At 35.5% G+C, this 24338-nt stretch overlaps 1 protein-coding gene across 16 annotated transcripts in view; it reads left to right on the top strand.

Annotated features, from left to right (window-relative positions):
* The window catches only part of PCDH15 (protocadherin related 15), a 718778-nt gene that overhangs the window by 480245 nt on the left and 214195 nt on the right, over window positions 1-24338 (top strand). For 15 of the 16 annotated variants that reach the window (XM_027111903.1, XM_027111902.1, XM_027111901.1 and 12 more), the window contains 3 exons: window positions 1546-1625; window positions 10438-10531; window positions 16123-16251. In XM_027111903.1, coding sequence (XP_026967704.1) covers window positions 1546-1625; window positions 10438-10531; window positions 16123-16251 — 303 coding nt within the window. The remainder of the gene's footprint in view (window positions 1-1545; window positions 1626-10437; window positions 10532-16122; window positions 16252-24338) is intronic. The other variant, XM_027111897.1, reaches the window with a different exon arrangement.

Genomic DNA, 24338 nt, shown 5'->3' on the forward strand with positions numbered 1-24338 from the left:
TTCAGAGGACAGGGCTGGTTTAGAGATGTGAGAGTCTTCAACATAGAGTTTTAAAGCTCTGCAGTTGGATGAGGTTGACAAAGTAAGTGAAGTCCAAGAACAAACCTTTGGAGCATCCTATGTAAACATGTCTTATAGATGAGGAAAAATCAGCCAAGGAAAAGAGGTAGTAGCTGATAAGGTAGAATTAAAAGCAGGAGAATAGGATGTTACGGAAGCCATGTGAAGGAAGTGTTTTATGGAGGAGACACTTTTAACTAATCCTACAAAGCTTCTCCCACAAAACCTGGCATTTAGTAAATATTACGTTATTACTCAGTTGTCCCTGGACTCTGGAGTTTATGTGGTCCAAGAGAGGTTTCTGGCCACCCATCCACTGTGGTAGTTGATAGGGCTGTCCCGTGACCAGGGCTCTGAAATCCATGTCAAAGCCATCTAATCTACCTGCAGAAAGGGTGCTCCCTGTTGGTCTGGACATGGGATTTCATAATCAGCCTCTTATGGCTGGAACGGTTATTGTCCGGTGTTTGAAAAGACCCAACATAACCACCACTTTTGTAGGTCCTGCCAACTTCAGGGCAGTGCCTGCCCATCAGAGAGGTTGGTATCTCTGCCAGCCGAGTAACTTATAAATAAACAAGATTTCCCCTCCCCCTGGGGTCATGCTTAGGCAGATCCCTCGCCCATCCCTTTTATATCATCCAGATTTCTTTCTTCACCCAAGTCTTCCATAAGGGGACTTAATGGATAATTGAAAAGGAAATTATTGGATATTTTAGATGGTAAAATCCCAGACTCCAGTGCCACAATATACAGTGTGTATCTTTATTTTGGGTAAGAGAAACTCAGAACTCAAAGTCAGAAGCTGTAGATTTTTTCTACTATGACTTGAGTGAAAAAGGGAAAAAAAGGTTAATATTTACTGAAACTTACAATATGCCAGATTTAGTCTGTGTTTTAATATAGATTATTTCACTTAAACCTCTCAACATCTATTAACTTTTATATTGTTATAGTTCTCATTTTACAAATGAAGAAATTAAGAAACAATCACACAATTAGTAAATGGAGCCCAGTTTTTTATTCAGGCTCTCTGGCTTCAGATTCAGAATTCTTAACCATAAAGCTTTGCAGACAATATATTCTGAGCAGAAAAAGAAAAAATAGTGCATTAAATAATTTCTTGACACTGTAAACATTTATGTAGACTCCAACATATTTGTTTGAATTATTCATATAAAATTAAATAAGTAAACCATAGGAAAATCATTACTGTATTTCTCTACCAGATAAGATTATGAATACATTCAGGAGATATTATTCTTATTCATTGTTACAACTTTCAGATGACATAAAATGACAGAAATGCTGGGATCAGATATGAAATTCTTTATTTTACATCTAGCCATTTGCCCGTGTTTTCATCTTTATACTTGAAGGTATCATGGATCTTCTGTGCTATTAGTTTCAAGTTTCTATATTATACTGTACTGAATGGAAGACATATCAATTACTTGATAATTAAAGTATGTTTTCTCTCTGAAGGCAACTGATCGAGAGGGAGATCCAATAACATATGCCATTGAGAAAGGAGATCCACAGCGAGTTTTTAATCTTTCAGAAACGTAAGTTAAAAATAATTTCTAAATTTATTTTTCTTTTTAAAATGTTAAACAGTGTACTGGTAGCAAGAGGACAGACTTCTAATCAGAGACTTTCAGCTGTTTATAGTTTTATTTTACTTTTCTTTTCTATGAGTGTTAATGAGAGCTGTGGGGGATAATTCTGCCAGAAATCATACCCAGGACACTGTTTATTTATTTTAAAAAATTTTACTAGGTAAAATCCACTGAGGTGGAAACAGTTCATTTGCAGGTATAACCTGGGATTAATTAGATCCCTTTAAAATTGTCAGCTACGCATAATAACAAGGATATTTCTACAAAGAGTAACTTGGCACTAAATTGTTCAAAGGGAATTTTGTAAGAAAAAGTGTAATTCAGATACATTTAAGGTGCCACCAAAGTCCATCCTTCAATTTTTGAGTAATATAGGTATACTCTAAAAAAGCTAAGATAAAAATATTTCATGCCCATTCTAAGCCCCTTTGAGGTCTATGTCCATGTCATTCTGCTCACCTCTCTGAACATATCAGAGATAACGTCAGTCTTAACTACTGAGGAAACTGACAGCAGGCATTAAAGAAGGCTTTGACGTTAGCTTTGTTTCTCTTCTTCAACAGCAAAGTAGCCGCTCTGTTTTTACGTGTGGCTGGCTGTCAAAGAGATGTTCTTGCTATCTCTCTGATGTTTTCTGTGTGGTCCTGAGTGGTTTTACTCCCTAAAAGGATGAAAATCTAAATGTAGCCCATGAGTATAAAGTGAAAAATTTGACAAATTAGCCAGGCTCTGCTTCAGTCTCAGGAACATGTGGTACACAATGCCAAATCAAGAGAACCCTGTGTGGTCACTTGATCTTGTAAGAAAAAAACACGTGCAACTTTGCATTGACGAGGGTGGTACAGCCATGAGTTTGTGTGCCTGGATACAATATTTCCCAGATTTTTAGATTTCACAGATGAATAAACTTCCATTTAAAAAATGGAGAGATTTACTATTTTGAATTTTCCCCCGTAGGTACATACTAATCATAAGTAATTATAATTTACAATCATTCTTAAAGAAAGAAAACTTTGTAAAAGGGACACTTTACAGTAATCAGGACTGTGTGGTACTGGTATAAGAATAGATGTCTGGATTACTAGGATAAACTTAAGAATCCAAAAATAACCCCTAATATTTATGGTCCATTGATTTCCAAAAAAAAAAAAAAAGGCCAAGACAATCTAATTAGGAAAGAATAATCTTTTCAATAAATGAAGCTGAGACAGCATGCAAAGGAATGAAGTTGGGTCTTTACCTCACACCGTCTGTAAAAATTAACTCAAAGTGAACCACAGACCTAAATATAAGAGATTAAACTATATAATGAAGAAGAAAATACAGATGTAAATCATGATTTGGGTTAGGCAATGATTTCTTAGATATGATACAAAAAGCAAAAGTGATTAAGAAAAAGACTAATAAGTTGCACCTCATCAAAATTTGAAAAAATGTGATTCAAATGGCACCATCAAGAAAGTGAAAGACAACCCCACAGACTGAAAGAAAATATTTTAAATATATGAAGGATATGTAAAGAACTAGTATATCTCAAAAATAAGCAGATAAATAATCTAAGTAAAAATGAACAAAAATTTAAATAGACATTTCTTCGAAGATATATGAATGGCCAATAAGCATGTGGAAATATGCTCATAATCACTAGTCATTAGGGAAATCAAATTACAATCATGAAATAACCACTTCACATCCTCTTATAATAGCTATAATGAAAAACAAAGGAAATAGCATACATGGGTAAAGATGTGGAAATATCAGAATTCTCATATATTTCTGGTGGGAATGTAAAATGTACACTCTGGAAAACTATTTCTTATTTCCTCTAAATGTTAAACATAGAGTTACCATATAACTCAGCAATTCCACTCGTGTCTATTCAAGAGAAATGAAAATGTTATGTTCACATAAAAAGTTGCACAGAAATGTTTATAACAGAATTATTTACAATGGCAAAATGTGGAAAACAACCCAAATGTCTGTCTACAGATGAAATGAATTAACAAAATGTGTATCCATACAGTGGAATATTATTCAGCAATAAAGGAGAATAAGTACTGAAACATGCATGAACCTTGAAAACATACTAAATGAAAGAAATCATTCACAAAAGAACACATTTGGTTTGATCCCATTTGTATTAAATGTCCAGAATAGGCCAATCTATAGAGACAGAAAGTAGACTACTGGTTGCCTGAGGCTGGGGGCTGACAGAGAATAGGGAATGACTGCTAATGGGTACAGTGGTGAAAATATTCTAAAATTGATTGTGGTGATGGTTGAACTACTCTGAAAATATGCTAAAATTTATTGAATTGTACACTTTAAATGGGTGAATTCAATGATATGTGAATTATATGTTAATAAAACTGATAAAAATAAGAAAACAGTGAAGTTTTCACCTGCCCTGGTCTTACTTTCTCTGTTAAAGATTTCCATTCCTGTGTTTATCTGTTTTTCTCTTGATGCTGAAGGATTTTAAAACTGCTGGTTGTGAAATCTAATGAGCTACCAGTTTTATCAAAGACATTCTCACTCGTGCTGCTACCCTAGCAAGTGTTTGTCTACTACTCTCTAATTTATGCTTTTGAAACCGAACAGACACACCTAGTTGGTTACAGAGGTTCTTTAAAGTGTGAAAGATGTCAATGCAGCATCCTCTTTGTCTGAATTGACCTAAACTGACAGAAATATCCTTAAATGCAAACTTCTTCCGGACAGCTAGAGTAGGGCAGGACTCTGTGATGATTGTGTGATCTCTGTTGATGATCATACAGGGTCCAGTACACTGCGCTCATTGCCTTTTATCTTATGGTAATTTTATTTCAGCCACTTCATTGCTGTTGTTCCCATTGATAATTATAGGCTAGGCTAGACCCTTAGCAATATATTTCAACACATTTGAAATGGGAGAAATATTGATATTTTAATCCCTTCCCTCTTTGAAACTTCTGAGATACTTGTGCAAATTTGCATCACCACTTCTATGTAAGTTTTAAGGATTTGAATAATTCAGATGCTCTCTCAAAAAATAATAGAAAAGAAATCATGTTCTGTCTTATCAGATGCTTCAGTTCATATAAATAGTGATTTTGGTTACATTTTTCTTCTTAAAACAACAAAAAAAGTACTTGCTCATTGTTTACATTAAATATTATTTTATGCTATAATGCCAATTTTAACAATAATCATTACAATACCATTCATTACCTTACCTTTTTTTCCATTGAAATACAAATATACCAAAACATTTTTATAATTCTTTAAAAAATATTAGTTGTAATGAATATTCATTTCATTGCTAGTGTGGATTTACCAAGTGTTGAATTGTTACATGCATTTTTTTTCAGTGTCATAGCTTTATTTTTTTTTTTAACATCTTTATTGGAGTATAATTTCTTTACAATGTTGTGTTAGTTTCTGCTGTATAACAAAGTGAATCAGCTATATGTGTATATATATCCCCATATCAACTCCCTCTTGGGTCTCCTTCCCACCCTCTCTATTCCACCCCTTTAGGTGGTCACAAAGCACCTAGCTGATCTCCCTGTGCTATGCAGCTGCTTCCCCCTAGCTATCTGTTTTACATTTGGTAGTGTATATATGTCAATGCTACTCTCTCACTTCGTCCCAGCTTACCCTTCCCCCTCCCCACATCCGCAAGTCCATTCTTTATGTCTGTGTCTTTATTCCTGTCCTGCCCCTAGGTTCATCAGACCCTTTTTTTTTTGATTCCATATATATGTGTTAGCATACGGTATTTGTTTTTCTCTTTCTGTCACACTGTATGACATTTTAATGAATTGGATTAGTCATATGGCCAGGAAAGAAACTTATTCTTTAAAGAAAAATGCTTGTTCCTTAAAGATCACAATCATTCATATGTAAATCAGTTAATGTTATGTATTGAATGGCCAGATCTTTATGGTTCTGTAGTGTAATGCATTATTTTAATAACTTTTTATGTCTGTGCTAATAGTTGCATATGATTCAGCAAATATTTATTCAGCAAACATTCATTTATAAGTAAATATTTAAGCAAGATGTAAAGAAACTTCCTCTGCAAGTATTATGGCAAAATATTTGTTATTTATTGCAGGAAATTGAGGAATTCTTATTGATGTCATCATTGTAGCATAAGGCATGTGATGTAACACTTAAAGGCTAAGTGTTTATATATATATAATTATATATGTTTTATATATATATATAGTGTTTATATATATATATAATTAATATAATTGAGGTTAAATTCACATAGCATAAAATTAACCATTTTAAAGTCAACAATTCAGTGGCATTTAGTAGACTCACAATGTTGTACGACTATCAATTCTATCTAGTTCAGGAACATCGTCATCATTCCAAAAGGAAACACAACTCGGTTAAGCAGTTACTCCCTACTTGCCCTTCCCCTCCACCACTGACAACCACCAAGTTGTGTTCTGCCTCTATGGATTTATTTATTTTGGATATTTCCTATAAATAGAATGACACAGTATGTGACCTTTTGTGTCTGGCTTTTTTCACTTAGCCTAATGTTTCAGAGTTCTTCCATGTTGAAGCATATCTCAGTACTTCTTTCCTTTTTATAACTGTATAATATTCTGTTACATGTGTACACAGCAGTTTGTTTATCCATTCATACATTGACGGAAATTTGGGCTGTTTTTCTGTTTTGGTCATTGTGGATACTGCTAATATCCATACACATACAGACACACATAGATACATGTATTTAAGCACACACAAATATACATGTATTTAAGCACCTGTTTTCAATTCTTTTGAATGTATACCCAGAATTGGAATTGCTGGGTCACATAGTAATCATTTACTTTTTGAGGAACTGCCAAACTGTTTTCCATAGTGATTGAACCGTTTTACATTCCCACCAGCAATGTACAAGTGTTTCAATACCTCCGTGTTTTCATCAACACATTATTTTCCCATCTGTTTTGTTAATTATTCTAGTGAGTATGAAGTACTATTTCATTGTAGCTTTGATTTGTATTCCCCTGATGACTAATGATGTTGAGCATGTTTTCATGTGCTAATTTGCCATTTGTATATCTTCTTTGGAGAAGTATCTATTCTTTGCCAATTTTTTATTGGGTTGTTTGTCCTTTTTGCTGTTGAGTTGTAGGGAGTCCTTTATATATTTGGAGAACCAGACCCTTATTTAGATATATGATTTGCAAATATTTTCTCCCATTTTGTAGGTTTTTTTTTCACTTTCTTGATACTGTACTTTGATGCACAAAAAAATTTTAATTTGAGGAAGATCAATATATCTATTTTTTTAAATACATTTGCTGTTCTGTTTATTTATTTACTTTTTTTAAATTTATTTTATTTATTTTTGGCTGTGTTGGGTCTTTGTTGCTGTGCACGGGCTTTCTCTAGTTGCGGCGAGCAGGGGGCTACTCTTTGTTGCAGTGTGCAGGCTTCTCATTGCGGTGGCTTCTCTTGTTGTGGAGCATGGGCTCTAGGCGCACGGGCTATAGTAGTTGTGGCACGCGGGCTTCAGTAGTTGTGGCTCACAGGCTCTAGAGCGCAGGCTCAGTAGTTGTAGCACATGGGCTTAGTTTCTCCGCGGCATGTGGGATCTTCCTGGACCAGGGCTGGAACACGTGTCCCCTGCATTGTTAGGCAGATTCCTAACCACTGCTCCACCAGGGAAGCCCTATTTTTCTTTGTGCTGTTCATGCTGTTGTTATCATATTTAAGAATACATTATCAAACCCCAAATCATAAAGATTTATCCCTATGCTTTTGTCTAAGAGTTTTATGGTTTCAGTACTTACATATAGATTTTTGATCCATTTTGAGTTAAATTTTGTATATGGTATGAGATAATCCAATTACGTTCTTTTGCATGTAGATCTCCAATTGCCCCAGCACTGTTCGTTGAAGAGATTATTCTTTCCCTATTGAATGATCTTGGCATTCTTGCTGAAAATCAACTGGCCACAGACGTATGGATTCATTTCTGGACTCTCAATTCTATTCACCAGTATACATGGGCACTTTTGAATGCCCTAATTTTCCAAGAAACTCTCTACCCAGTTTTTCCTGCCAGGCTTTTGGTGTTCCACTGAATGCCTCAAACATAAACTATTTCTTCAAATGGCTGCAGGTTGCTCCCTGACTTACACTGTTTTCCAGGAATACCCACTGCTTTTCCACCTTGAGTGAATTCTGAGTTAGGCAAAACAAGACAAAAACCATGTATTATTCCTTCAGGCAGCCTCCAGACCAGTTGGAATAGATAAACACAATTCTTTGTGAATAAGGATAGTTTCGCTGCCTCCAGAAACAAGGACCAGAGTAGCACACTGGGAATGTTGACCACCATCTTTAAGACTACTCTAAGCCAGAAAGGGCTGGGACAAGGACAAGTAAAAATGGAACAAATCTTTACTACAATTTTTAAGTTGCCTTTTTCTTAATACTACCTTCATTTGGGTGCTGTCAACCTTTGACTGTTTTCCAGAGTCCTATCAAAGTTGTTTCTGATTCTTCCTGCTTCATTTTTCGATGCTTCTGTGGAGAGACCACCTCTTCAAGCTGTCTACGTCACCATTTTCACTGACATCACTCCTGTGCAATATATTTTCAATTATGTAAAATTTAAGTAGCACTATTATTGATGTTTTATCAGGAGTCATTCTTATGTATTTTTAGGATATGGACTGATAAGATTTACTGCATTTCTAAATGCAGCCTAATGTATACTGCTCTATAGCTTCCATTCAACTTGGAACTTCCATTGGAAGTTCCAACTTCCAATGGAACTTCCATTCCATTCCAATTCAAGAGTCTTCCTTTCCAGTTATTTCTGGAATTTTGTGGAAGGATGCTTGTGTGTACTCATAAGCTAATCTTTCAGCTATGAATACCAAAAGACAGTACCTATTTTTTCTCTCTTTTTCTATTTCCCAAATATCCTGTCTAACTGTCTACGACATTGGGACACAAGGCACACATCATCTTAAGCAAAGAACTATTTCCATAATAATACCAGACTATGAAAAATAAGCTATTTAGGTATAATATGGCTCTAAATTCTAATACAATATAAATTTCTAGTGATTTTCTAATTTAATATACAAGGCATAATATAGAGTCGAAGCTTAAACTGAGGAGAAAAATGGAAAACAATAACTGAATTTTCTTCTTTCTTTCAGTTTACTATGGATAGATTTTCAGGTTTCTTAAGTTACTTGTGAATAAGTCTCAGAAGCAATAAATGATTTACTTTTCTCTTTGAATGTCATTTTAGAATGGGGTTATCTGAACCATCTGCAGTATGGGAAGTTGATCCAAATTTGATTGTTACAAACTACTCTGGGAATTGGTTTTCAGTTATTTGGACAAAACATTTTAAAATGTACAAGGAGCAAAGTCTGTTTTTCATAGTCATACCATATGTTTAGAACTTTGTTTTTAGTCCATATCAATAACAACAATAAAATAAAACAGTAACTGTGACTCTGATTTTGATTCCTTGGCATTGACTCTCTGTACTCAACTACCATATGTGGTGCGGATTGCTTAAATTCCACTATAACAACAAAAGCACTTGCATTAAAATGAAAGCCTTTTATCTATCAGAAACAAATTATGCTTTTATACTTGATAAATATTTTAATGTTTTGTTAAATTAATGTAACCTCTCCTTCACAGTAGATACTTCTTAGACCTTAATTAAAATGCCATGTACAACATCAGATTGTAATATCTAAGACATAAATGTAGAACTTGTTTTAGAGAACATAATAAGCGACCAAAGTGTTATAAAACAAGTTACATGGGAGAATAAAAGCTTAAATATCTGAAAGTATGTATTCTAAACAGTGAAAAGGTTAAGAATTAGTATTAAAAGTATTCTAAGTATGAGAATTTTCCCAAAGGCTGTTCATCTCCCATTATACGTAATACTTAAGAAATATCTAAATTTCAAGAGAATAACAAGATGGTAAAATTGTTAGTGTATCAACAAAAGAGTTTGTTTTTATAAATTGTAAAATGAGAGAACGAATGTTCATAAAATTATGTTATCTTGAAAATAATGTAAAATATGCAGCCTGAGTGCTCTTTTGAAAGCAATTATAATGTATTTAAATATGGTTATAATAGAGAACACAAAGAAATATTAAAAAACCCATAATATCTATGAAAGTTTTAATATTCCACTGTATATTTTCTAATTTTCTACAGTAAGACTCAGTTATTTTGAAATTTGGAAAGAAGAAAAATTTTAGTCTCTATGGTTTAATCAAAGATGAAATTTAGATGTTTTCATTTCCGTAGTGGTCACATATGTGACAATGAATGGGAGTGGTGATATAGATTAAAGAAATCACTTTTTTACTCAAAGCATTATGAAACTGCTAAAGATTAATGGACTCTTTTACCTTTGAAATCATCACAAACAAGATAGATATCTTTCTTCCTGTAATGAATTGAGCATAGTTTGTTTTGTTTTTTTTTCCTTGGAGGCTACAGAATCAACTCACTTATCTCATTCAGTTTGGCAATTTTTCATTATTGCTAAGAGGCTCAACAGCCTTAAAAGCCTTTTTCAATTTTCAGCATGAATCCTAGAATCGTTCATCTTAAATACTCAAGCTATGTTTGCTGAAAGGAAAAAAAAAAGAAAAACTATCAAAAGTAGTTCACAATAGTAGAAAGACTCCCTGTGACATAATATCTTTTTCTGTCTCATTTGTTTGTTTGTTTTCTCTGTCACTAGTACTGGGATTCTAACCTTAGGGAAAGCACTGGACAGGGAAAGCACTGATCGCTACATTCTGATCGTCACTGCTAATGATGGCAGGCCAGATGGGGTGAGTACTCTCTTTGGGAAAGGGTTTTAAAAATAGTCCTAAAGAAACTGAGAGAACCTTGTAGTTTACACTCTAAAACAATTTATTACAGTCATGAATTCATGAATTAATCTCTTTTTCATTTGGAGCAACTACTTAAAATTACTCAAAGTGCTTTTTTCTCCAATGGGCTCTTTTGCGGTACCCGGGCCTCTCACTGTTGTGGCCTCTCCCGTTGCGGAGCACAGGCTCCGGATGCGCAGGCTCAGAGGCCATGGCTCACGGGCCTAGCCGCTCCGCGGCATGTGGGATCTTCCCGGACCGGGGCACGAACCCCTGTCCCCTGCATCGGCAGGCGGGCTCTCAACCACTGCGCCACCAGGGAAGCCCTCCAATGGGCTCTTTTAATCAATGAACCTATATTCTGAATTTGTTATGGAGCTGCAACTTTGACTTGACAGAATAGATAATGTGGAATTTGCTCTCTTACCTAATTTATGGGGAAAATGAAATCTAACTTAGTCTAAGAAGTATTTCATTGTGTCCAGCACCAGCACAGCACTGGCAGTTCTGGCAGTTTTACTATGTTGGAATCTATTTCCTTTAAAGTCACTTTTTTGAGGGTGGGGGACAGTGGAGGGAAGGGAATTTGTGCATAAATACCTTGAATCACTTAGGAAACCAAGTTGACTGATTCTACAGGTTATTTGTAAGCGGCGCTCCGAATCTTGACTAATCCTTGATGATTGAAATGGTTTAAAAGGGCCCATAATTCTAGAGAAGATAAATTTTATTTCCTCTGCACCTAAAAATTAGTATTAAAAATAAATTGTTTAGTTATGTAGGTGTGTTTTAAAATCATTTGATTGTATTCTTCAATCTACCCATCCACAACTACCACTATTCTGATTTTTAAGCACTGTAACAATGCATTCATTAGCAGTGCTTTATTAGACTGTTTTTTTCACCATTTTTATGCCACAAAGTAGCTTTTGTCTTTAGTCTAGCGCATATGGGCCATCTAAGCACTTTTCTCTAGAAATAATTTCAAATTCAGTATAAGTGTCTAGAAGACTCACCCAATTCAAATAGCAATGTATCTCCAGTTTACTTGAAATGACTTCTTTGATCAAAAAATAGACTGGATGGGGGTACGTAATGCTCTCCTCACGCTTTTTGAGGAGGATTGCTGTAGAAAATTTACCATACAAAATTGATACTAGACAGTTTTATCATCTTAATTAAAAATTAGAAAAATAGATAAGGATAATTACTTAAATTTGGTAAACAATCTGCCCATAATAAGCTATTTGCCACTTTTCAAACATTAGGTAAACAGCTATATGTGGAAAATAAACTATACAAAGCAGTTTTAGTAAATAGTGAGGCCAAGAGAAGGCACTTAGAGATTAGGTGAGTCAATAAAAATAAAATCTAAGATTACTTTTTACATATGCAATCCCCTTAATTAATATAGTGTGCCTGTATAAGATATATGTAAAGAAGTCAGTGAGAATCTCAAGAAGAAAATAATTGAGAACTTGACTTATGATGAAAGTTTAATGTGTAATTTGGCTAGGAAATAACTGAGGGGGAAAATTCTGAGGAAAAGAGGGAATTACTAAGCATGGAGTAAGGGGTGTAATTAGAGTGAAGTAAAATTAATAAGGAGGTTTTAGGTCAACCATTTGAGATAGGTCACATGATGAATCAGAAATTAATGGAAGTATTATTAGCTAGCACCTTTTACCTCTGGCCTTAAAGGTAAGATTTCTTAGACAACAGTAAAGATGGGAAAGAAATAGCATATTAAGCTATCTGGCATAGTTTCAGTCTACTAATTATGGCTTTGGCCACATAAAAAACTGAAAATAGGTTCTGGGCTAACATTAGTGGGTTAGTTCTTTCTAGAGCTTTTTTTTTTTTTTTTTTTTTTCTTTCAGTTATTTACTTGTTAATTTCAATTCTCCTTGGCCAGGTCACTTAGCATTTCTAGTTCCCTCAATTTTTCTTTCTTTAAGAATGAATAAGGTCTCATTCAGCTTTAAAATTATGATCCTTTTAAGCAAATTTGTTTCATTTTCAAAAGTTTGTACTGAGAATGTCACTAGGGAAAGAAACATTTAGATTTCAAACAAAAGCTTTTTCAGTTAGTTTCATCATTTATATAATTTTAGGGATCGACTTATACATGTGCACATACAGTGGGGTGTTGAAGAAGAAAGTAATTACAAAATAATAATAGTCTCATATTTTGATAGCACTTTTCTTATCTAAATATTTAAACTTATGTCCTTTGTAGAATTATAGTAAAATTAACCGTTTAGCCTTAATAATCACAGGTTTTAAGAAAGGTATTTAATAAGAACACAGGTGGATGGACTTTTCTTAAATAAAAGGATTACCAGCAATTTATGTGAAACAAATTGCAAAGATATAATTTGAATATTGCAGAATAGAGTCAATAGTTCTAATGTGTAGCCCAGAAATCTGCATTTTTAATGATAATCCAAGTGATTCTGATGCAAGTGATCTTCAGACCACTTTACAAGAAATATATAAGCTGGAAGTTATTCTCTGTGTGTTTATTACTTTACATTTCTGCCAGAGAAATGGATATTCTTTATTTCATATACTATCTCTAAGATATGGATAAATACATCTATATGGTCTATAAATTTCAGCCCCTATTAGCACAGGAATGGTGGATTTGTTATTTACTTCTTAGTTCACCTAGTGATCCAGTTCTCATCTATACCACCCAGTTACAGACCACAGCCTTTGAGGACCCAGTATAGGCTGAAATCATCCCACTCCATAGTGTCAAGAATGGGAATTTTAAAGAATAGGATGGACACCAGTAAGGGAAATACAGATAGGCTGGCACTTTATGCAAGCATTTAGAAGGAAGGTCAGCAAACTCTAGCATGGCTACTCTTAGATTTTGGCTCCCAGCTGTCCATTTTAATGTCTCCTTCACCCTCAGGCAAATTGGGAACTACTGCTACTATAAAGGCACATCTTTTTACTAGCTTTAAATCTTTTTACTAGCTTTAACTCTAACACAACTTTTAAAGAAATAACATTTGTTAAACTGATTTTTGTTATTAAAGCAATGTAGCTCTCTTAGAGAAAATTTGGAAAATATATAAAAGTTAAAAGGAGAAAATAACATGACTTGTACTTCATCTAATCAGATGACATTTAAATTTATACATATCCATATATATCTACACACAAGCGTATGTTGATGTGCATGCATTCTTTAAACTAAATGATTTCATGGAGAGATGCACACAGAAGAGTGCACAAACCATAACTGTGCAGCTTAATGAATTTTCACATAGTGAAAATACTTGTATGATCACTATTCAGAACAAGAAACAGAAATTAATTAGCACTCCAGAAGCCCAGCCTTACAATCATGCCAGTTTCTACTCTACCGTCTTCACAAAAGTCATCCCTATCCTGACTTCTATCACAATGGAGTATTTCTGCCAATCTTTGAAAGTTATATATTTGGAATCATGTAGTGTGTACTGTGTTGTGTCTGACTTCGTACACTCAGCCTTACATTCATGAAATTCATTGAGGTGAATGTAGTCTGTACATTCTTAGTATCACATGTTATTCCATTATGTGCAAAAAACACAATCTATTATATAAACATCTACTATTGGTGGGCATTTAGGTTGTTTCCCGGCTTTGACTAAACAACACTGTTCTGCTTGTCTTTGACATTTCTTTAAATAAAATTTTATTGGGAGTTTTAAATACAGAAATATATACAAATCATACTGAATAGTTGTATAAATTTTCACAAAATAAGCCCATCAATGTAGCTAGTACACAAATAAAGAAATAAGCCATTATCAATACCCAAGAATTCTCTGCTATGCCTGATAATATTTTTAATGACCACTAGACATTATATATGAAAAATTATAAAGGCTTGGAATAAAATTATATTGCTCAAAAGAAGATTTAATATATGTCTGTTAAAATAAGGACAGATCACCTTAATCCAACCAAAATTTGACTATTGAGGTTTTTTTTTTTCTTTTTTCTTTTGTGGTACGCGGGCCTCTCACTGTTGTGGCCTCTCCCGTTGCGGAGCACAGGCTCTGGACACGCAGGCTTAGCGGCCATGGCTCACGGGCCTAGCCACTCTGCGGCATATGGGATCTTCCCAGACCAGGGGACGAACCCATGTCCCCTGCATTGGCAGTCGGACTCTCAACCACTGCGCCACCAGGGAAGCCCATGACTATTGAGTTTTAATCTGAGTAAGGCCTGGTCTAGACCTTATGCAGCATTACTCATAGAGTATAGAACTTCAGTGATCCCAAGAAAGCATGTGCTATATTCAGTCTTTGATTAGACAGAGCAGTTTCCAGCTTGTGTCACGTATGAAGATGTTCCTTGATTTTGCAACAGAAAGGATGGGGTGTTTACCAGGACTTCTCCTCCTTAGTAGCTAGGAAGTCCAGTTTTTGACCCCTCGGGCCCATGAACGCTGCAAAATTTCTTCAGGTTCACTTCCTCTAAGTCACTTCTTTATGCTCAGCTTTTTAGCCTCTCACCCCATGTCACTTACAGATTAGGACAAATCCTGTTTGTGTTTTTTAAAAAGAAAGTTAAGTAATTCTCTCATGACGGTACCATCCTGCTTTTCCTCCTACTTTTTATTTGCATGTTATTAAATATTTAATATCATAGCATAATGGATTTTTCATTTTCCAGCCAAGAATACTTTTGTTCTCTAATTTTCTCTCAACCTTCTGTGATCTGCCCCTCACTGTGACAGAGCTGGGTGGAAGGCATGTGCTGTACTCAGGCTTTGATTAGACAGAGCATTTTCCAGCTTGAGTCATGTATGAAGACGTTCCTTGATTATGCAAAAGTCATTGACCTACATTATGTTCTCGAGTTGCAGCAGGCTAGGGATTTTCCCTTTTAACCAGGTAGCACGTACTACTGGTAGGATTACCCACTTACCATTTCCTTAAGCTGTATAACCAAAAGGTTGTGTGTGTGTGTTTGTGTGTGTGTGTGTGTGTGTGTGTGTTTTATGATTAGTGGTGTATGGTCCTCAAACTCTTGGTTTAGATGTGAACCTAGAAAATTACTAATATATTATTTTCTGGTAGTATTTGCTTACCTGAAAATACCCATTTGACATACCATGCTATTTTATAGTGTGCTAGTTATATTTTTAAACAGTACAACATATAAGTGGTAAAAACTGCAGAAATGTTACATTTCAGAGAAAAAGGGGTACAAGTGTCTATAAACAAAAACCTACCACCCACAAAATGTGAACAAGATAAAGGTAAAACACTTTCTAAAAGTAAGCCTCCAGGAAATATTTGACATTTTCAAGAAGATGTTTGCCCTTTAATATCATTTGTTTTTTCCATCTGTTTTTTGAGGTGTTTGAAAATTGCGAGATTCCTCTTTTTTTTTCTTGTCTTTTTTGGAAAGCTAAGGAATAGGAATAGTAATGAGATGACTTTCAGATAGACAAATGCCAGTATGACTAATTAACTGACATCGAAATAAAAATAACTCCTCTCACATCTAATCCCCCCCCTATTTTTTTTTTCTTTAAGACCTCAACTGCCACGGTAAATGTGGTGGTGACAGATGTCAATGACAATGATCCAGTGTTTGATCCCTATCTGCTCAGAAATCTATCAGTGGTGGAAGAAGAAGCCAATGCGTTTGTGGGTCGAATATGGGTAAGTGGAGTATTTATGTGTATCTTAAATGTATTTTTTAAAAGTGAGTAATTTTCTTACCTTTTAATTTGAAAAGAGATTTAGCTAATGCCATGTGTTAAATGATAGAGCATCAGAATTATCTGAAAGCAATAAGCAAAATCACTTGGGTATAAGACAAGATGGTAATAAAGTGCATTCATTGTTGATCACTGTGCTGGATAACCTTCAAGATTTTTTTTTTTTATAAATCATATTGTGTCCATATGGATTTAAGTTAAGTTCGTTGATTTATATTTTATGACCATTGTATAATTTAAACACTGATTCATTTGAGAGCATTATTTTCTTATTTAATATATATTTTTACTTTCTGGAATTACAATAAAATATTTTTAGAGAAGTATGTAATTATCTATACCATTAAGCATAAATTTGGAAACACATACCTCAAAACACAAATGCTTAGGTGTAATGTCATTTGCTTGTGTAAACATATCTTTAGCATCTCCTGTGTACCTTATATTTCAGTTGCATCCCTGTCCAACATACTCAACATTCATTTCTAGGCATGCTCTCTTAATTCCTAACTGGAAATATTAGCCAGTTTCTGTTACTCTTTTCATGAATAATCCCATTTTTCTTAAATCAGAGACAATACTTTTTTCAATTAGGCCATGCCTGGTCTTGAACATAGTGGTCTAGAAACCATAAGATGAGGGAAATTTTTGAGGAATGTACATATATCTTGAAGTGTTGACCTCAGATGATGCATCTATGTGGTCTCCAGGCAAGGAAAGAATCCTCCAGCAAGAGTGAGTCAACCTGGTACCTCAAGTCCAGGTTTCAGGGTCCTACATCTTTCCTGTTAAGGCCTGGAATTTTAAATAAGAGGTTTGCCGGTGCTTTGCAGTAAATCTTCTCTACAATTCAACTACTATTACAATCAAACAAAGGGTCTGTTTTTCAGTTCAATCCTCTCTCTGGCTTTAAAAGAGGAGGGTTTCTTTAAATGCTGTCAGCGAGACCCCTCTGACTTCAGCTTGAGCTCATCAGTTTTTTTCCTGAGAGCACTGACAATACTTGCAACAACTGTTAACTCTATAGTCATTGTCATTATCATTGTCACTATCTTTCTCAAATCCTGGAGAAATTGATAAAATATACATCCCCTTATACCTTTTTAGCATCCCAATTCACCACAAGAGAGAGTCTTGTAATTATTCTGTTACAACATGCCAAGTGGTCTTGATGCCATGTGGCCAGCAAGACATTCAACTCCAGAACCCCACACAGTACCTCTGGTATCAAAAGTTTTACTGTAGATTCTACAAGAAAAAACCTGGCGACAAAAGAGTCAGATATAAATAGTTTTTCTGGGAAGTTAAAGTAATACTAATAGGGAAGTGAGGAAGTGATGCAGAGAAGAGAAGGCAGACAATAAAGGGATTGCAGTTAACCAGCTGTCCTTAAGAGAAATGGAGCTTAATCTGAAGGGCAAATTCTGGGAAGTGACACAAAATACATTCCCCAGAATTAATGATCCTGAAAAGTGATGGAACTGGTAAATTCACACACTAACACCTGAGAGTTCTTGGTCAGCGATGCTGTGGCTGAGGGCACATTTTCAGCACTTCCTACCTCCAAGCAAGCATCCAGCTCTCTGCAATTCTGATATAAGGGCTTTCAGTGAGACTGCAGTTACTAGTAGTTGGAAGTTGGCCAGAAACTATACATGCTCTGAGGGACATGCATGGGGCACTGACAGTTTCTGTTACACCAAGCAAAGAAGGTGATTAAATCTGTAAGAGGGGCATGTTCTGAAAACAGAGAAAGGGGGCAATGTTGAAGCTGATTCATGAAGTATGAATACTGGTGAGAAGGAAGTTGAAAGGGGTTAGAAACTGTCTAAGGAAAGTTGATTGCATGGATAAAAGCATAGACAAATGACAGCATGTGACATGTCATAATTACATTAAATAAGATGTGCCACATCATAAATGTTTCTCTTTGTAGAAGGTGCTGGGGGGACCTTTAGAGGGTCTGAGGTGCTGGTATCATTAGATTTTTATTTTATAAAGATTGCTGCTAAGTAGATTGTAATGGAAGATTATAAATCCAGAAAGCTGAATTAGAAGGCAATTATAATAGCCCAGCTGAAATCCATGGCTGTACATTCCAAACCAGTCTAACAGCTCTCCCCTTTCGCCGTGGGTGTGTTTTTGTTATTAATTTTGAGGTGTACCTTTGAACACTGGGATCTCTGAAACTACTAGGTCTGTAGAACTATACTTGTGAAGGTAACTTGCTTGCAGCTTTAACAATTAGAAACTCTTCCCAAATAAAACTTGTTTTCGGAAAAAAAAAAAAACTTGAACTAATGTAATAGTTTAATCATAATGATAGTTAAATTATATTACAGTTGTCACTCTAGGATGCCACTTTGATGACAACTGAAAATTATTTTAATTATATCTATCAAGTATTCAGATAAAATAAAGAGGTATTGGAAATTTAGGAAAATTATCTTTCCCATTTCTTTTAATTTACTTAGCATTGGAGACATAAAACCCATAGGGAATATGCAGGTCATAACACATACATAGACATTAGCATGCTGATTGAGTTTTAGTTTTATTTTTCCTTTCTCTTAACCTATCTTTGCCACTTTTCCTAGTGATTCTTTGTCTTTGAAAGAATTACAGCATTAACTTTTATTTATTGTCTGCTGGTTCTTAAATTTGATGAGAAACATTCTCTATAATTTCTCAGCATTAAAAATTGAAATATAGACGTTAGCACTCACAGTTTGATAAAGGAATAATTGTCCTGGTCTTTAGGCAATAACATGTTTTCATAAAAACCAAAATGAGTTTGAAAGTACAAAGGAGAAGGAAAACATCCGAAGCAGTCGCATCCCACTGATTCAGCACAGTTCCAGTTCATAGAATGGAAGTTCGATGCATCACAATGGTCTCCTATTGCTACCTAATGATAACTATATAATACATTAATTTCACTAAATGACTCATGCTCTACTTATAAAATTTAATTTTAACTGTCACCAAAAGCTATTAAGACACACTTAAAACCAAAATATGTATGGTTAGCTGTTGTATTCAATTTGAGTTACCAACTTCGCGTTTTTGTTCTAATGACGTTTTAGTACGAGTAAACCAATATTTGAATTCAAATGCTGAAGGAACCGTGTATTTCCTTTTTATTTATTAAGGTAGTGTTGTAGTATCAAACTTTACTTACTAGGTGATACTTCTGAAGCAATATTTCTGGATTATACAGAGCCAAAAGTTTTATTAGCATATTAAAAATGAACTTAAAAAAATTTGAAGTATAGTTGATTTACAATGTTGTGTTAGTTTCAGGTATACAGTAAAGTGATATGGTTATGCATATATATATTCTCAGATTATTTTTGTAATACGGGCAGAGTGGGCACACAGCCATTAGTATTATATATGACCATTAACACGTGACCCTTCGCGTGGTTAGAGGTCCCGCTCAGTCAGCCTCGTTGTGGTCTTCTGGGCAGAATGCGGTGAGAGGCAGATGGAGGCCTTCTCCCCAGGGCCCTCCAGGCCCTGCAGCCTTAGGCCACTGGGTGAGCTGGGGGCCCAGGGACAGGCTGAGGGCTGTGTCCTGCAGAGCTCCAGAGCCCTCGCCAGGGCCGCCCACTGGCCAGGCCCAGGCCTTGAAGCAGCTGCGAACCTCTCCCCCACCCCGGCTTTCGTGACATAATGGTGGCAGCGGTCTCCATGGGCCATAGTCTGTGGAGGCCTCAGCAACTGGACTACATGGACACTGCCACTAAGGTAGCAGCTTCAACTAGCTTCAGTCTCTCCATTCAAATTCAAAAATTGGTACAGCTTAGTTCAGTTGTCTACCCCTAGGAGGTGGCCAGAGGTCAGGGTTCAATAACATTTTCCCTTATAGTTTATTACAAAATATTGGGTATAGTTCCCTGTGCTATACAGTAGGTCCTTGTTGGTTATCTATTTTAGATATAATAGTGTGTTTATGTTAATCCCGAACCCCTAATTTATCTGCCCCCCTTTTCCCTTTGGTAACTATAGCTTGTTTTCTATGTCTATGGATCTGTTTCTGTTTTGTAAGATATCATATATTTGTCGTTCTCTGCCTTGCTTCACTTAGTGTGATCATCTCTAGGTCCATCCATATTGCTGCAAATGGCATTATTTCATTCTTTTTTATGGTTGAGTAATAGTCTGGCTAAACTTGTTTTTTAGTGTAGAAGTTACTATACACAGATATAGTATACCACACTTAAATTTGAGAATCTTTTCCATATTCTCAAAACACAAGCAGTAGCAGTATAGTTGGGGGAAAGATGTATATAGAATAAAATCTAGCGAACACAGTAAGAATAGATTGTGTCTCTATGTCAAATGCCAAATGTGTCATACTGATTATTTACTAAAAGGAATGAAAAACACCACAAAGGACTAAGGTGGCTCTGTCAGGATTCATGGGGAAAATGTATCATCTTCAGTAACTTAACAAATTAGTAAAATTCTAGGTTAAAAAAAAAAAAAAAAGAAGTAGATATACCAGGTGGATGTGATGCAAGACATAATTGAGCCGAAAAGGCAATTTGAGAAAAAGTCAATTGTCTGTCAATTATGGAAGATTTGCTTAGAGAAGTTCTAGAAAATTGGTTAATACATGTTGAGTTCAGATGGGGAAGGCCAGGAAGGCCTAATGAAATAGCCACTAATAAAAAGACTTTACTTGTCAGTGTAATGTTTTGTTCAGTACCCTTCACAGTATTTCACAGGAGATAAAAAATCATGATGTGATTTTTTCAATATGGTGTGTGTCATTTTCATTTGTTTTCTCAACTAATGTCTCATAGATTCAATCTTGAGTCTGGGTTGGAGAGTGAGGGGAAGATAAAGGAAGATCTTTTAATAAACACAGTCTTAGATACAGGGTCACAAGAGAACTTCTTTGTACTTTTCTAACAGAGTCTAGCTTATCAAGGAGAATGAGAGGGTGTTTTTAGTTAGGCACACTTGCTGCTGTAGGTGCTTCAGTGCATCACTCTGTGTGCATGTTTCAGGTCAGTGGATACTGAAGGGAGAGCAGCAGAGAGAAACCTTGGAGCTCATATCAAAGGTGTCTAGCCTTCACGATAGCATCTCTTTGAGGAGTTTCTTAGGGGCCAGAATACTTTTTCAGTTCTTCATCTCAGTTTTCAGAGTAGCCCTGGGCATGCATGCGTGCACAGATTCATCAGAGAAGGCATATTTGGAAACAACACTGCCTGTTAAGGTTAAAAAATGTTCTCAGCATTATATACAATACAGAATGAACCTCTTCCCAGCAAACTTCCAGTTAATACCTTGTAGAATTTCTTATGCTGAACTGACTTCTTTTAGCTCTAAGTAACAAAAATAGAGCTCTGAGTCAACAAAATGTTCTTCTAGTTCTAAAACAAGACAGACTGAATTTATTTAACCTGAAACAGAAATGTATTCCCATTGTGAGATCTGCATGCTAAATCTCAGCTGAGACGAAGTGGTAGTGATTCAGTTTTAAACCCTTAAAGCAGTTTTAAAATCATTAGTAAACTGCAGTGTTTTGAAGGGTAGTGATGGTGCCATTTTAAAAAGAAATTGATATCTCCTTCAACTATACAATTTAATATTGAACAAAATAAACCTGAACCTCAGTGGTCTGTCTCTGATTAACGTAGTTGTCGTCTCCCTGTGTGGGGTTCTAAAAATGAAACGAAGGTGGGGAGCTTTACGGTGTTTTATTTAGCTTTTGTAGCTCAGCATGATGTTCAACAGTGCCTAAAACTATAATACTACTTTTTTAAGTGGGCCACAAGTGTGGATTTTTATGGGTTCTCTTGTCAAATCAAACTATATAATGCAAAAACTGTGCTCAGTCAAGTAAAGAAACCCACACAATTTGAAAACTTAATGATGTCCATTTTAATGCTGCTACCTAAAAATATTTATAATGGAGATTTATCTATTGCTTGTGAGTATTTTTGAAGCTTGGTGATCTTTCAGATACTCAATTAGTGGTTCATAAATAGATTAGAAAATTTTATGCATATATTTTTATATTTACTTGGGATATATCCTTTCGCCAGTTTTTAGTCTTACTATCAGCTATTATAATAGATACATGTACGTGTGCATATGTGTGTGTGTGTATAAATATTCACAGTTGTATAATCCCAGATGCATAATGAATGATATCCATCCTCAACCCCGTAGTAACTCATGACCTCTTTATTGCTAAATGTCATCTTTATCTGAATAACCTCACTGCTGCATTTGAGATGGATCTCACACTCTCCTTTATGAGACTCTACTACCTGTTTGCTCCTGGTTTTCATGTTTAAGCATGTCTGATTCTTTCTGTCTTCCCTTTATCTGTTTCTTCATAAACCTTCTTTAAAAAATATTGTATTGGTCCTTTTCCTCCTAGTTCTATTGAGGTAAAACTGGCATACAAAAAGGGACAGATAATTAATGTATGCGATTTGGTGACTTTCAGTTGGGAAATATACATGTACACTTGTGTTACCATCACCACAGTCAGGGTAATAACCATATTCATCACCTCCAAAACAAACTCTGGATATTGGAACTGTCTTCTCATTTGTTTTAATTCTACACATTTTGGGGGGAAATTCCACGGACATTAAAAACCACTGTTTTAATTACACTTGGATGCTGATGTCTTCCACAGCTATATCTATAACTGCTTCTGCTCCTTCAGCCTACAGCCTCAAATGGACATTTATCTGTAAAACAAACCCGCCTGAATGTCCTAGAGGCACCTCAAATTCAACATGTTTAAGATTGAACCCTTATTTTCATCTTCCTCAGAAGGGGCTTCTTCTCCTGAATTCTGCCTTTCAGTTTATTATTCCCAAGCCAAACTGGAGAGGCATCTCAGTCTTCTCTTTCTCCCTCACTGTCCGTATCCAGTCAATCACCAATCTTGATAATTTTACATGCTTCAAATAGTTTTCAAATTTTCTCCTCTCTCCAAAACAACAACAGTCAGGCTCTCATTATATGTCTCCTGACCTATTGTTACAACCTCCTAATACATTATCCTATCATTAATCTTAACAAACCTCATACTTATCCTTAATGTAACTGCTGGGGATGTCTCTAACAAACATAGTTCAGTAGTAGAAAGTAACCCTCAATGCAGCAACCAAGGCACACTTCCCATTACTGCTTTTACAACTTCACCTCCAGGAACACTAACCTGCTTGAGATTACTAATGCATATTCTCAGAACTCTCCCATGTCTGTTTGCCTCTGCTCATGCCCTCTGCCCTCATTTCTTCATTCTCCATTTTTTATTTAGATAGCTCATCCTTGAAAATTTTAGTCAAACATAATCTTTTCCAGAAAAGCTTTTTCTGAACTTTCCTATGTCCTAAATGGCCCATCTCACACTGTGCACAACTTTTTGGTAGTGCTTACCAAAGTCTATTGAAAGTTTCCATTTACTCAAATTTCTTGAAAGCAGAGACTGTGTCATATTGATCCTAGAAACCTTACTACCCAGCCCAATATTTGGGTCTTATAAGATGCTAAATTAAACTAGACCTAATGGATTAAAATGATCTGAAAGTACATTTTTCCACTGAAGATTCATGAACGTTGTAGAAAGAGAAATATATGTCAACAACTAAAATACCTGTTTGGCTTACCTCACACACATACGTGCAAGTAAATAAGTAGTCTTGATAAATGGAGAAAAACTGTTGACACTGGAAATCTCTCTACTTTTAGAATTGCCACATGTAGAATAGTATATATAGGGTTGATTTAAAAAGCAGTATTGGAGACCTTCAAGATGGCGGAAGAGTAAGACGTGGAGATCGCCTTCCTCCCCACAGATACATCAGAAATACATCTACATGTGGAACAACTCCTACAGAACACCTACTGAAGGCTGGCAGAAGACCTCAGACTTCCCAAAAGGCAAGAAACTCCCCATGTACCTGGGTAGGTACAAAAGAAAAAAGAAAAAAGACAAAAGGATAGAGACAGGACCTGCACCAGTGGGAGGGAGCTGTGAAAGAGGGA

The sequence above is a fragment of the Aethalodelphis obliquidens genome, unplaced genomic scaffold (assembly GCF_003676395.1).
Source record: "Aethalodelphis obliquidens isolate GAN/ISIS:26980383/991018 unplaced genomic scaffold, ASM367639v1 scaffold11, whole genome shotgun sequence".
NCBI classification, from domain to species: domain Eukaryota; kingdom Metazoa; phylum Chordata; class Mammalia; order Artiodactyla; family Delphinidae; genus Aethalodelphis; species Aethalodelphis obliquidens.